At 38.9% G+C, this 15,557-nt stretch overlaps 1 protein-coding gene across 3 annotated transcripts in view; it reads right to left on the bottom strand.

Moving 5' to 3' along the window:
- LOC140731811 (B-cell CLL/lymphoma 7 protein family member B-like) overlaps positions 1–15,557 on the bottom strand; it is a 42,300-nt gene that overhangs the window by 14,882 nt on the left and 11,861 nt on the right. For all 3 annotated transcript variants that reach the window (XM_073053640.1, XM_073053641.1, XM_073053643.1), the window contains exons 2-3: positions 5,870–5,945; positions 5,485–5,514 (exon numbers count right to left, since the gene is read on the bottom strand). In XM_073053640.1, coding sequence (XP_072909741.1) covers positions 5,485–5,514; positions 5,870–5,945 — 106 coding nt within the window. The remainder of the gene's footprint in view (positions 1–5,484; positions 5,515–5,869; positions 5,946–15,557) is intronic.

Here is a 15,557-nt window from a genome sequence, read left to right as displayed (position 1 = left end):
CTACCTACAGTACTTTTATGTAACCAATAAATGTATTTTTATGTAGTCCACAGCACAGACATCTATAGCACCTCACCTGTTACTACCTGCCAATCTGAAAATGTTCATTTACCTTGGGCACTATTTTCAGTTAGTTAGCTAATCTCTAACAATTATTTTGTTATCCTTTACACTTGTGCAAAGGAAATGACATTAAGCAATATTATCCATGCTGATATCCACATATTAACCTTAAACTCTTGTATTCCTTTGCAGCCATTCTTTACGTGGTAGGCTTTCAAGTGTCCTCTGGAGATCCAGACCCACCAGTTGCACTTTGTTCACCTCTGACATAAAGAAAGTAACCGGAGCAGCATTTCTACATTTAATAAATATCGCAAAGGAACATCCATTTCTGTCATGTAATAATGCTGAAAAACTCACAAATGAACCTGAATTCTGCAATGCACTTTTTACTGGCCTTCTAAAGCAATCTAAATCAATTTCAACTCATTCAGAACGTCACTGCTAGACTTTTAACCAAAACCAGGATGAGGGAACATCACTCCCATCCTAGCTTCTCTGCATTGGCTTACTGTATCTTTTAGAATTGATTTTAAAAGTTCTTTACTTGTTTTTAAAGCTCTTAATGATTTGGGACAAGAGCACATCGCAGAATCATTTTCATTTTATAATTCTGCTTGACCTCTCATGTTTTCTTCCACCGGTCTCTTAAGTTTAAACAATTTCTCTCAAAAGATATTGGGCAAGTCAGCTTTTTTTGAACTACACTTCTGAACTGTAGAAATCAATACTTAAAACTATAAGGGATGCAGACTCAGTTGACACTTTTAAACACCAACTCAAAACCTATTTAACATTGCTTTTAACCAACATCTTTTTGTATTTTATTTTCATGATTATTTCTGTATTTGCACTTTACCCCATTGTACAGCACTTTGAACTACTTCATCTGTAAGCATGTACATATTCGGATTCAAACTCGAGACCACTTGCCCCAAAGTCCGGTGTGGATGTCACTACAGCAGCAGCCAACACCATCTGTATAAAAAGTGCTCTATAAATCTTATTATCATATCAGCATTTCAAATTATTAAAAGGAACTACTCTTTTTATATTTCTATAAAGTCACTGCTGCCCTCATTTATATTATTTGCTCATGTAGGAGGATAAACAACCTTCTTCTGCTTTCTACTTTCTTTAAACATCATTCTTTGCTGGTTCCTAAAAACTGTCTCAGATGGTGCAGTACTGAGGTGATGATTCAATTTGTGCAGGTTAATTCAAGAACTGAATGGTTAAAGAGAAGTAGCTATTCTTCATGCTTGAGACTGTGTGGCTCTGCTGGATCGCATCTCTGCTTATACCCTGCCAGGACCTTTAATCTATTTCTTTCTCCCACCACCATAAGTGCCTTTATTTAAGTTTAGGATATGGATTTCATAGATAACTTTCTCAATCTCAACTTGAACTTAAAAGGGGAAGCATATGGATGAGGAAAATTTAGAGAATTTGCAACGTAAAAACTAAAGAGTTTGGCTAATAGATGTCAACTGCCTCAAGGTCAACAAAACTAAGTAATAGAAAATGAGAACTTTCTTAAATGTTTTCCAAAATATTTTTGTTCTAATCAGTATGCTCCTTTCAGCTCCTGCCGGACTTGACTGACAAAATGAAAATGGTCAAGTAGAACAATGGTCAGTGGGTGTACATTTTGGACTGAGTCCCAGAAGATAATGTTCAGAAAATGAGAATGGAGTTGAGAATGATAAAATAGAACTCCAGATCAAATGGAGTTAAAACATTGCAAACAAAATAGTAATTGAACTGCAAATAAAGCAGAAGTGGCTTGGATACAGTCTGAAGTTATTTCTCCTTTAGAAACTAAAGTCAGTGATCCCTATATGATGAAAGTGATCAAAGTAAGATGAAGCAGAAAATCAGGGCAGGGGATAGATGTCAGGTTGACAATACAAATGGGAATCATACCAAATATCGAAAACACAAGAGGGGAAAAGAGACAGATCGAGTTTAGATTGAATGCAGCCAACATAAAGAGAATGCAATTGCTTTCCATCAGCATACATGTAATGAATAAATTGAAAGGGTGGGCAGTATTAAGGATCAAAATGGAGGCAGAGGACATGACTGAGATACTAAGTACCATGCATATGTCTTTACAAGAAAGAAGATAGTACCCTGACCACAGTAAAAGAGGTCATAGCTGCAGAGACTAACAGTTGATAAAAATTTACTACAAGGGCTGAAAAACAATAAATGTTGAAAAATATTCGGTAAGTCAGGCAACATCTGTAAAGAGTTAATGTTGCAATTCAATGGTCTTTCATCCAAACCATTAAAATATTAGAAATTTTAAATATTGCAGAGGAGGTTTGGTGGAGGAGACCAAGGTGAAAGCTTGGAAATGCTATTTATGTTCGCAGTTAAATTATCAAGTTCATTCTTGATCACTGAAAGGAACAAGTGAAAATTGCTAGAATTTCCACAGATCCTTAAATGCAAGATTTCAGGTACAGGGTTCTGAGTTGGATGATCAGCCATGATCATACTGAATGGCGGTGCAGGCTCAAAGGGCCGAATGGCCTACTCCTGCACCTATTTTCTATGTTTCTAAGATGATGCCAGAATAATGGAAATTTGAAAATAAACCAATTCTTCATGACAGTCAGTTCAATCTGTGGTGGGAAAGCTTTCAAAATTGATAATCTGGGAAAGAAAATTAATAGGCACTTGATAAGTATGTTTTAATGGAAGATGACATACAAACCCCATTTCCAGAAAAGTTGGGATATTTTCCAAAATGCAATAAAAACAAAAATCTGTGATATGTTAATTCACGTGAACCTTTATTTAACTGACAAAAGTACAAAGAAAAGATTTGCAATAGTTTTACTGACCAACTTAATTGTATTTTGTAAATATACACAAATTTAGAATTTGATGGCTGCAACACACTCAACAAAAGTTGGGACAGAGGCATGTTTACCATTGTGTTACATCACCTTTCCTTTTAATAACACTTTTTAATTGTTTTGGAACTGAGGATACTAATTGTAGTAGATTTGCAATTGGAAATTTTGTCCATTCTTGCTTGATATAAGACTTCAGCTGCTCAACAGTCCGTGGTCTCCGTTGTTTGATTGTCCTCTTCATGATGCGCCATACACTTTCAATAGGAGATAAATCTGGACTGGTAGCAGGCCAGTCAAGCACACGCACTCTGTGTCTACAAAGCCACGCTGTTGTAGCCCGTGCAGAATGTGGTCTGGCATTGTCCTGCTGAAATACGCATGGATATCCCGGGAAGGGACGTCGCCTTGATGGCAACATATGTCTCTCTAAAATCCTAATATACGCCTCAGAGTCAATGGTACCTTCACATACATGCAACTCACCCATGCAGTGGGCATTGATTCACCCCCATACCATCACAGATGCTGGCTTTTGCACCTTTCGCTGATAACAATCAGGATGGTCGTTTTCATCTTTGGCACGGAGAACTCGATGCCTGTTTTTTCCAAAAACTAGCTGAAATATGGACTCATCTGACCACAGCACACGGATCCACAGTCTTTTGGTCCATCTGAGATGAGCTCAGGCCCAGAGAACTTGCCGGCGTTTCTGCATAGAGTTGATGCATGGCTTCCTCCTTGCATGATACAGTTTCAAGTTGCATTTCTGGATGCAGCAACGGACTGTGTTAAGTGAAAATGGTTTTCTGAAGTACTCCCAAGCCCAGGTGGCTATAATTGTCACAGTAGCATGATGGTTTCTTAGGCAGTGACACCTGAGGGCTTGAAGATCACGCGCATTCAACAGTGGTTTCTGACCTTGCCCTTTACGCACTGAGATGTCTCTGAATTCTCTGAATCTTTTCACAATATTATGTACTGTAGATGTTGAAAGACTTAAATTCTAATGTTCCTTTTGAACTGACTAACAATTCTCTCACGAATTTTGGCACAAAGGGGTGAGCCACGACCCATCCTTGCTTGCAAAGACTGAGCCTTTGATGAACACTACTTTTATACCCAGTCATGATACCTCACCTGCTACCAATTAGCCTGCTTAATGTGGAATCTTCCAAACTGGTGTTACTTGAATATTCTGTGCACTTTTAAATCTTATTTTAACTCTGTCCCAACTTTTGTTGAGTGTGTTGCAGCCATCAAATTCTAAATTTGTGTATATTTACAAAATACAATTAAGTTGGTCAGTAAAACTATTGAAAATCTTTTCTTCGTACTTTTGTCAGTTAAATAAGGGTTCACGTGAATTAACATATCACAGATTTTTATTTTTATTGCATTTTGGAAAATATCCCAACTTTACTGGAAATGGGGTTTATAGATTTATTAAAACAAAGTTCAACTTTGATAAGATGACAATCTATCTACACTCAGAGGTCACTTTATCCGGTACAGGAGTGGAACCCAGTGTGATCTTCTGCCGCTATAGTCGTTCCACTTCAGGGTTTGACGTGTTGAATATTCAGAGATGCTCTTCTGCACACCTCTGTTGTAACTGTCATCCTCCTGTCAGCTTGAACCAATCTGGCCATTCTCTTCTGACCTCCCTCATTAATAACACACTTTTGTCCATAGAACTACAGCTCACTAGATTTTTTTTCATTTGTGCTCTATTCTCTGGAGGCTTTTGTGTGTGAAAATCCCAGGAGATCAAGGATTTCTAAAATACTCAAACCACCCTACCTAGCACCAACAATAATTTGACAATCAAAGCTACTTAGCTCACATTTTTCCCCATTCTGATATTTGGTTTTAACAACATCTGAACCATCTGACCATGTCTGTATGCTTTTATGCATCGAGTTACTGTCACATGATTAGCTGATTAGATATTTCCATTAATGAGGTGTACAACTGTACCTAATAAAATGGCCAGTGAGTGTATATGGACTTTAAAAAGCACCTCTTTAAAGTGCCACATAAGAGGCTTGCTGCCAAGGCTAAAGCTTATAGTTCACAAGCAGTGAATTGAGAAAGAAAACAGTCATTGTGAATTGGTGTTTCTCAAACTGCAGGGACCCCAGTAGTTGATGTATTTCTGATACATGTTAAAATCAGAAAATTTCAAAACCTACTAATGACAAAAAAAACTGCATTCACAGTGAAGGAAATAGATTACATTTCAAGAGGACAGGACTTACTGGTGTAATGGAATTTACACATAGAATTATACTTTATAACAGCAACTCCACATGTACAGGTTTGTGCCAGGAATGAGGAAGGAGCCACTCAAACTAGTGAGATTCTGCTCCTACAAATTTATACAAAAAAGAGCAGTTACTGGGCAGCAATCATAATGAAGTTTTACAAAAAAAATTACTATTCATACCCACAAGGAAACCAGTTGTAGTATAACTGAAGTAATCTTGGCTAACATCAGTCAAAATAGTTCACAGAGTCATAACTTTACAGCATTGGATCCACACCAACTTACCAAGTGAGTCATTCGAGGAGCTCGTATGTCCTTTAGAAAAGAAAAAGGAAAAAACAGGAGTCATGGATGGTGGTAACTGTAGAGCAAATGCTTCTTTAATGACTAACTTTGAGGAGTTATTAAACTCAACGTCATGAGGAAAAAACAAAGGCAAAGTTGGAGATGGAGAGCATCAGAGAAACTCTCATCTATACCAAGTTTTGTGCTGACTTTACTGAAAATACACACCATACATGTTGTACAAGTGTGGATAGTAATTTAGATCTAATCCAACAGAAAATTAATCAAGGACCTCCTTATTATGAGGTCTTTATATTTCAATTTTTGCAACAATAAAAATTTATGATTATAAGATATAAATAAATATTTCTTCATATCTACCTACCTCTTTGGGGTCAGTCACAGGTACCCATTTAAATATCCGCAGCGATGTGTCACCCACGGTTACCCACTTCTTCTCCCTGTAGAAGTTCAAAGTAAATGAGCTCAATTTATAAAGGGTACAGGACTTCTAAAAGTTTAAACAAGGTTCCAATCGGCAAGAAGCTCCAAATAGCATTCAGCAGCTGTAGGAAGCCAACCCAAGAAACCATACAAAATAATGTCAACAAATCAAAATTCCCAACATAAACTTCCAATACAGAACTACCAGATCTGCTATATTTAAAGCATCAAATGACTATATCAAAAAATGAAAAGTAAAACAAAATTCCACTCATTTGATACTGATACTAGAATTACTGTAGGAAGCTTAAACAGTAACCAATAGTTGTCTATGTCTGGATTCTAAAATACTCCACATACATCTTTAGCATGGTTTATAATCTAGCAGTCATGTGTTTCAATGCATACTGAGTACACTAAATGTGTACTCTTTCAAATAAAACATTTACCTATGCTTACCACGTCACCCATTTTTGAAAGAGCAGAAATATTACCCTTAATGTATCATCTCATCAGTCAGGAGTAAGAAGGCAATTAAGAAAGTGACAGATGCCATTATCAGGCCATAAGACGTTTTGAAGACTCCGATTTTTAAAATGTCCTACCAGAGCCTCAACAATAGACAATAGGTGCAGCAGTAGGCCACTCGGCCCTTCGAGCCAGCACTGCTATTTCTAAGTGATCATGGCTGATCATCCACAATCAGTAACCTGGTCCTGCCTTCTCCCCATATCCCTTGACTCCGCTATCTTTAGGAGCTCTATCTAACTTTTTCTTGAAAGCATCCAGAGAATTGGCCTCCACTGCCTTCTGAGGCGAGCATTCCATAGGTCCACAACTCTCTGGGTGAAAAAGTTTTTCCTGAACTCTACTCTAAATGGCCTACCCCTTATTCTTAAATTGTAGTCTCTGGTTCTGGACTCCCCCAACATCAGGAACATGTTTCCTGCCTCTAGAGTGTCCAATCCCTTAATAATCTTATATGTTTCAATAGTAATATCTTGTGGAACTGGTTCTACGCATATATCAGATTCATACAAAAGGACTATTATGTTCCAAATATTATGAAAGAACTAACAAAACTGACAAAAACAATTATCAGGAACAATCCTGCAGGTGTAGAGCTTCTGCTTTATTATTTTTGTTATCTATTTCAATTTGACCTTCACATGGTCTCCCTCGATGGTGTGGATTTCCTCTGAATGCTTCAGTTTTTGCTCATATCCCTTTGGGAGGTTAAGTGGCCACTGTTAATGCTCCTGGTGTGTAGGTGAGTAGTAGAATCAGAGGGAAGCTGATGGAAACGTGGGGAGAACAAAACAGAGATTGATGCTATATTTATGATACACAGGTGCTTTATGGTTAGCAGAGTTTGTGGGCCAAAAGCACCCACTTCCGTGCTGTGCAATATATGACTCAAAAACAAAAACAATTGATATAATCTCATGGCCCACATCCTGGATACCAAGTAGGTTAAGCAAGAACAATATGGCTCAAGAAATTATGACAACACTGCAGCATGCATCTTGGCGGTTAAAGTTGGAGAGAATTTAGCAACCAAACATCTCGTGTAGCGATCCAGTGCTCTTCATTCTTTCTCACCCAACAGCCTTGATAGGAAATTGAACAACTATTCAGAATAGTCATCAGATGCAAACATGTACCTGTACCAGAACCACAAGCAATAATGACCTGGTTTGAGAACTAGTTAGCAGACATTTGGGAATAAATAGATTTTTCTCAGGTTGGCAAACTAATGCAGGGACTAGCACACTAGGAACACAGTCAACATGGATGAGTTAGGCCCAAGGGCCGTTGCTATTCTGTAGACTCTTGACTATTGGGGTACTACAGGGTTTGATCCTCAGAACTCAGCTTTCATAGTTTGGGAGAGGGGACCGAAGTCAATTTACTAAGATTGTTAATAATATAAAACTAGGTGGGATTAAGAATATGGAAGAAAATGAAAGAAAGCTTCAAGGAGATGCAGGCAAGCTGAGTGAGTGGGCAAAAATTTGGCAAAAGGAATATGTAACAAAATGAAGCAACCTGTCTCTTGAAGAGGGAAGAAACCCTTCCTGAATATAAAAAGTTTAAGATCAGGCTTAAGAGGTAAATCAGGATAGCAAAAAGGGGTATAAAAATTTGACATTCAGGTTTAAAAATAATCCCAAGAAGTTTTTCAGTTATATTTACAGTAAATGGGTGACTAGGAAGAGACTAGTCCTCTTAAAGAGGATCAGGACTACCTATGTGTGGAAAAACAAGAGATGCTTGAGATTTTAATGTCTATTTCTCCTCAGTGTTTTCTAAGAATAACATGCATACTAAAGGAATGAGGGTGATCAGTGGTGAGGTCTTGGATCATATTCATATTACAAGGAGGTACCTGCAGCCTTGAAGAATGTTAAGGTGGACAAATTTCCAGGGTCTGACCAAATGCACCCCTGGACTTTACAGGAGCCCAGAGAAGAAATCGCAGAGGCCCTTGTAAGGATACTCGCTTCATCACTAACCACTGGATAAGTTTAAAAGAAAAACTAAGGGTGACTAATGTTGTGCCATTGCTCAAGAGTAGCAAGGACAGGACAAGGAATGTCAGGTTGGTGAGACTGACTTCAGTTGTAGGGAAGTTACTGAAGGGAATTCTGAGGGAAAACATCTACCATTGCTTAGATAGCCAAGGCCTGATCAGAAATAATCAGCATGATTCTGTGAATGAGAGTTCATGCCTGACAAATCTTTTGGAGTTTTTCTTTGAAGAGGTAACTGAGGGAATAGGTGAAGGGAGTCAGTAAGGTCTTTGACAAGAGTCTGCATGGCAAGCTGATATAGAAGGTTGGGTTGCATGGAATGCAGGGGGATCTATCAAAGTGGATTCAGAATTGGCTCAATGATAGGGAGCAGATGGTGAAGACTGAAGATTGATTCTATGACTGGAAGCCTGATGGGACCTCCATTATTCCTCATTTATGTAAATGACTTGAATATGAATTTACATGTCACAATTAGCAAGTCTGCTGGTGAAACTAAATAAGGAGGTCTTGTTAATAGTGAAACAGGTTACAATAAATTGCAAAGAGATCTTCATCAGATCGGGAGATGGGTTGAGGAATGGCAAATGAATTTCAACGTAGTGTGAGGAGATGTACTTAAACCAGGGTCGTGTTGGATTGGCCTGTATAATTGTTATTTTCCTTTAGTTTAACTTTCCTATGTTTATTTGTATTTTATACTATTATCTATGCACATGTCATTGTTCAGTGTGTTTTTTAGAGGTTGCAGTTGCTTTGTATCATTCTAGAAACGGTTTTAGTAGTGGGTATCTCATTAATTGAATGGGAGCTAACTTAATGGCTAATTCAAGCAAAAGAATTTGAATGGAATTTACAAACTGGTACAAGAGGGCCAAACCACATTGGATCAGGCTCTTTTGTCTTCATTTTCCCCCTTGCTACTAGGCTCTTCTCCTCGCTATTCACCTTTTCCTCATTCCTTTGTTCTTTAGCGGTTAATAGAAACTGCCTTAAGTAATAAGTTTTATGCCCCATTCTTGACTTCAAAAGAACCTTGGATTAAAAGCATCAGGATCCAACAATTTTGACACAGTCGTGGGATGGCTGCAAAGACTTAAGGACTTGGAAGAATCCCAGATGAAGTGAAAAGTTTTAGTGCACATTTAATATGAGGCATGACCTGCCTCCTTATTTTCTAAATTGTCTGAGAAATCACCCAGTCTTGCTTCAATGCACCATCTAGTAGAAATATAAGAGTGAAGGAAAACTCTATTAGACTTTGTTATACTGGAAATGTACGATCAGCACTAAAATTAAATTCATACTATATGTTTGAGGACCTAAGAAATCCTCCAACGTAATCTAGTGTTTTAAAAAAAACATTTAGAATTCAATCCAATGTCAAAAATAACTGTCGTCATTTGCAACCCAGCAATATTCTGATTGCAATCCTAAAATAATCCATATCACAATCACATAATGGCTTTTTGGAGGAGCTTGTGGTTGAGCCCATGAGAGCTTTCTGCAATTCTGGATTTGGAGCCGTGTAGATTTGATTAGGGAGCTGAAGGTAAAGGAATCCTTAGAAGGCAGTGGTCATAATATGCTGGAATTCACCATGCAATTTGAGAGAGAGAAGCTAAAGTCAGATGTATCAGCAGTATTACGATGAAGTAAAGGGAATTACAGAGGCATGAGAGAGGAGCAGGCCAGTGTTGATTGGAAGGGGACACTAGCAGAGATGACGACTGAGCAGCAATGGCTGGATTTTTTGGGAGTAATTCAGAAGGCAAAGGATAAATATATCCCAAAGAAGTAGTATTCTAAATGCAGGATGATGTAATCATGGTTGAGAAGGAAAGTCAAGGCAGCATAAAAGTAAAAGGGAGGGCATATAATAGAGCAAAAATTAGAGCAAAGTTTAAAGTATTAGAAAATGGTTGAAAACCAACAGAAGGCAACTAAAAAAAGCCATGGAGAGGGGAAGATGAAATATGAAGGTAAGCTAGCTAATAATATCAAAAATGATACCAAGAAGTTTTTTCTGACATATAAAAGAGTAAAAGAGAGGCAAGAATATATATTGGACTGCTGGAAAATGACACTGGAGAGATAGTAACAAGGGACAAGGAAATGGTGAAAGAACTGAATAAGTATTTTGCATCAGTCTTCAATGTGGAATACACTACTAACATACCAGAAGTTCCAGAGTGTCAAGGGGCAGAAGTGAGTGCAGTTGCTATTACTATGGAGGTGATGCTGGGAAAATGAAAGGTCACTAGACATTACCATCAACAGGAACAGATGTGCCAGGGGCAATCACTGCATCCTGCTTGCCTGTACAACCCAGGGCCTCACCAGTACCCTAGCAGGAAATCCCAACTCCCCCTCGTGGTCTTCCGGAGCGTCCACTAAGAGGACCTCACCCTCAGGCACTCTGGGAAATTTGGGGGTACCCATCACTGGCTACTTCCCCGGGCTGTACCACCATTGGCTTTGACTGAGTGAACTACACAGTTCCTCATCTAAATTCGGTATCTGGCCCAATGCAGCCATGCACTTCCTCAAAAGCAGCTCGAAACACTGGGTGCACGAACAATGTTCCCAGAAACCTCTCGCCAGCCTTCTCCTTACAGGCCCCCATGAGCCTCCTCACAAGATTGTTCACTCACAATCCCCATGCAATCAGACAGAGCTTGAGCAGTTTTATAGAGAAGAATGGGATAAAAATTGCAGTGTCCAAATGTGCAAAGCTGACAGAGACCTGTCTACATAGACTCAAGGCTATAATTGTTGCCAAAGGCACATTTACTAAATAATGACTTGAAGGGGGTGAGTAATTATGTAAACAATTACTTGTATAATAACTGTAATAAATTTAGATCAATTTGCAGAAAGTTGCTTTCACTTTGACACGAAAGACCCTTTCTGTTGATCTGTGTAAAAAAAGCCAAATTAAATCCATTGTGATTCAATGTTGTAAAACAATAAAACATATATTACCAAGGGTGGGGGGAGGTGTGAATACTTTTTATAGGCACTATAGATGACCCCACTCATGTCTTATCCTGGGGTATCTGCATCTAATGTTCATGACAAAGCCACTAAATCTTTCATGTGTTTACTATAAAAGCTACCTTTTGCTTGAGTTCAGAGGGTACCATTCCAGTAGAGCAAATTTTATGTAATTATACTTTACTTTGTCCTAAATGGAGTTATGATACTTGAATTTTCAATGACAATGTGCATCAGAAAATATTATGGTTCAGCCAGGTTCTTGTCAAGAAATAATAAATAGTCTAAGTTTATGGAATAATATGTACTTTATGTGGTTACGGTCAGCCCTCCTTATCCCGAGTTCCACATGTGCGAATTCAACAAGCCCGGAAGTGCTCTTCCAGCACTTGTTGTTCGAGCATGCAGAGACTTTTTCTTGTCATTATTCCCGAAACAATGCAGTATAACAACTAGTTTATGTAGCATTTACATTGTATTAGGTATTATAAGTAATCTAGAGATGATTTAAAGTATACGAGAGGATGTGCGTAGGTTAACGTGGATTGGGATCAAAAAAAATTCGGAAGCTCTCTTACGATATAAGTTGGAACAGATACATCCGGTATTATTTAGCATCAGGTAGTCAAACATTTGTCTTAGTATATATTTTACCTTTCTGTGCATATAAAACACTTAAGAACGTATGTTTCAGCGCTGGGCTCGGGAAGTTCCCGAGCTCAATCCAATGACAGACCACTTACGAGCGCGCTCTCCTTTCATGCCTGGTTGATGTGGAGGATCAAAGACCCAAAACCCAATAATTAAACCACTGCGTTGCTTAGTAATAATTGTAGCTTTCATCGGGGCAGGGCCTTTGTCACTTTATCCTTTTTCCAATGACCAATGGCATTTCACCTCTTTCCAATCACTTTATTTCCACTTGTAATCGTGATTATTTTCGTGAACAGAAACACTGTGCATTCAAAGATCGACTGCCGGGTCCTAACATCCACTGCAGTGAGACAGGTTAAATAAGGTCTGGGGTTCCGCTGGGTCCAAGACAGTTGAATAAGGGACTTGAGCATCCACGTTTTTTGGTATCCCCGAGGGGTCCCAGAACCAATCCCTCGCAGACAAGGAGGGCCGACTGTATATGTCTTTCCACGCAATTGGTCAGGATTTTATTATTTGGGTTATGTCTTTCCTGCTATGAGACATACACAGACTTTATTATTACATCCCTAGTCGCGAAGTAAACAGGACATTTCAGGAGTTAGTCTTGCTTCAATTTTATCCCCATTTTATGGTGTTGCAAGAAGTTGAAGAAAGATTAAAAATGTTGCTGCAGCTTTAAAAAGAGCAAGCAATGACACTGCTGGCACCTTGGGTAAAGTAACAACAAAGTAGTTGCTATGCATAGGATGGTTCTTCAAAATTGTATGGCATTAGATCTTCTCTTAGCAGTTAGGGACAGGGAGAACATGTGCAGTTGTAGCCCTGAAGTGGTGTACTTACATATCTGAAATGCCCGAAGTCATAACTGATTTGGCTGATCATATTTGTAAAGAAACAACTAAAATACTTCAATCTGATTAATAGGATTTCTTTGATTGGATTCAATTAACTCTGCAAAGCTGGGGTTACTTCAATGCTCGAAGTCATATTTGTTCTGATAAGCCTGATCATAAATTCCATCTTTTTTACTTGTATAAACACAATCATTAAGAGAGTAGTTCAAACCCACACAAGGATGTCTACTTACAAAACCGATCTACCCATCATGACATAATCCTATGAATACCCTTTAATATTTTTGTAACTTCTCTTCCCCCTTGCTACTAGGCTCTTGCTTCTCACTATCGCCCCTTCATCATTCGTTGATTTTTTAAAAAGCACTTAGTAAGTACAGCCATAAGCAACAAGTTTTGTGTCGCGTTCTTAACTTCCAAAGAACCTTGGATCAAAAACATCGAGATCCAGCAGTAGGACGTGCACAGTGAATGACAGGGCACCAACAAGTGTTGTGAAACAGAGGGACCTGGGAGTACAAGTGCACTGAGATCAGCCACACGACGAGAAAGGTACTTAGCTTGCTGACCTTCATCAGTCAGGGCACAGAGTTGTGTTGCAGTAGGGATATAGTGCCGCAGTCACTGTGAGGCTGTCCTTGGAGTATTGTATACTGTTTTGTTCATCATGCTACAGCAAAGACATTGGAAAGGGTGCAGTAGTGACTTACAAGGATGCTGCCTGGACAGAGGATCTGAATTACACGGAGAGTTTGGCCATGCTGAACATTTATTCCTTAGAACGTAGCAGAATGAAGGTTAACCTCAGAAATTTACAAAAGCATGAGGGTTATGAATAATATTCGTTCTTCCAAGTTTTGAAAGGCCAGAACTAAAAGGCACAGATACAAGATGGGAAGACAGATTTTAGGAAGATCCGAAAGGCAACTTCTTTACATTGAACCTGGAATGAGCTGCCAGAGGAAATGGCCGGAGTGGGTAAAATTGCAACAAAGAGGCAGTTGGATAGGTACGTGAGCCAAATGCAAGCAACTGGGGATAGCAGGAAGGTTGGCATGAACTAGTTGAGCCAAAGGGCCTTTTTCCCATGTTGTATAACTCTGACTTTAAAAACAAGCCAGGGACCTACATTTCATTATGCAAGAACACAAAAAAATCCATTACCAGCAAGCTGGTCTGTTAGAAACCATTTTCCCACTGACAACACTGCTTACTGATTAGAATTGGAAATTGGTTTATTATTGACACTATCAAAGCACAGTGAGAAGCTCGTACTGCATAGCGTTGATAAAGATCAAATCATTACACAGTGCACTGTAGAACAAGGTAAATCAATAACAGAATACGAAATATAACAGCAACAACGCAGTGCAAGCAAGCAATAAAGTGCAAGATCATAAGGTAGATTGTGAGGTAAAGAGTCCATCTTATAGTACAAGAAATCTGTTCAAGAGTTTGGTAACAGCAGAGTACAAGCCATCCTTGAGCCTAGTGATACATGCCCTCAGACTTTTGTAACTCAGCCCAGTGGGAGGGGGGAGAACGGAGAATGTCTGGGGTGGGTGGGGTCTTGGGTTATGCTGATTATACTGGGGCAGTGAGAAGTATAGCCAGATTTCTTATACACTTTTGTTATAGAAATAACCAGCTCAGACTTTATTCCGTGAAGTGCTGAATACTGAGACCTGACCTTATAGAGGTGTATAAAAATCATGAGAGGCATAGAAAAGTTGAATTCAAATAGTCTTCTCCCCCCCTCCCCTGAATTGGGAACCAAGATCTAAAGAACACACATTTAAAACGAGAAGGGAAATAATTAATAGAATCATGAAGGGGGCAACCATACAGAAAAGGCAGTGTGTCTATGGAATAGACTGCCAGAAGAAGCAGCTGAACTCCACATCTCAGAGAAATTTCACAAAATATATTAGAATCTTACACTTAACAGCACGTAGCATGTACACCATGGCTGCAACATTGCTTGCTGGTCAGTGGCTTTCAAAACTATCCTCTAGGATAGAGGATAGAGGCACAAATAAAGAAGCAGGTTTGACAGAATACCTAAATGCCATTTGCCTAAAGCTGCACATGAGAAGATGGGAAACTCAGACTTCTCCAATTTCAATGCAAGCTTGGCCACTTTACCAGCACCCTGTGTGTACTGAAAGTAAGCAAAAAAAGTCCCTACCACTCAGCACAGAGTCAATAAAAATCCATCTCCATTCAGAATAAAAAATGTTGAAGAACAATAAGTTATGAATGGGGTGACCAGTGAACATTACCACAAACTCTAGAATTGTCAGGGGCAACTAAATCCTTCCTTCCTCATAAATAGTGAGGAAGGAAGACATTGTACCTGATGTCCTGATTTTTAAAATAGTTATCATACCAGATGGTACCTATCTGAATTTCAGAGGACATGTTCTGTTTCTCAAGCATTTCGCCACAATACACCCATGGAAAAATGCTGAAGGAAAGAAAGAAATACCATGTTGAAACCTACTTTGCCTCGCTTCCACCATCAAAGAAGCCTCCTAACAATAAAGCAAATTAAGACTAAAATCAAACTGCTGCAGGAATCCAGTGG

The sequence above is a fragment of the Hemitrygon akajei genome, chromosome 8 (assembly GCF_048418815.1).
Source record: "Hemitrygon akajei chromosome 8, sHemAka1.3, whole genome shotgun sequence".
Classification (NCBI taxonomy): domain Eukaryota; kingdom Metazoa; phylum Chordata; class Chondrichthyes; order Myliobatiformes; family Dasyatidae; genus Hemitrygon; species Hemitrygon akajei.
Note: the sequence above shows the minus strand (reverse complement) of the source record. Positions and strands in the feature narration are given on the sequence as shown.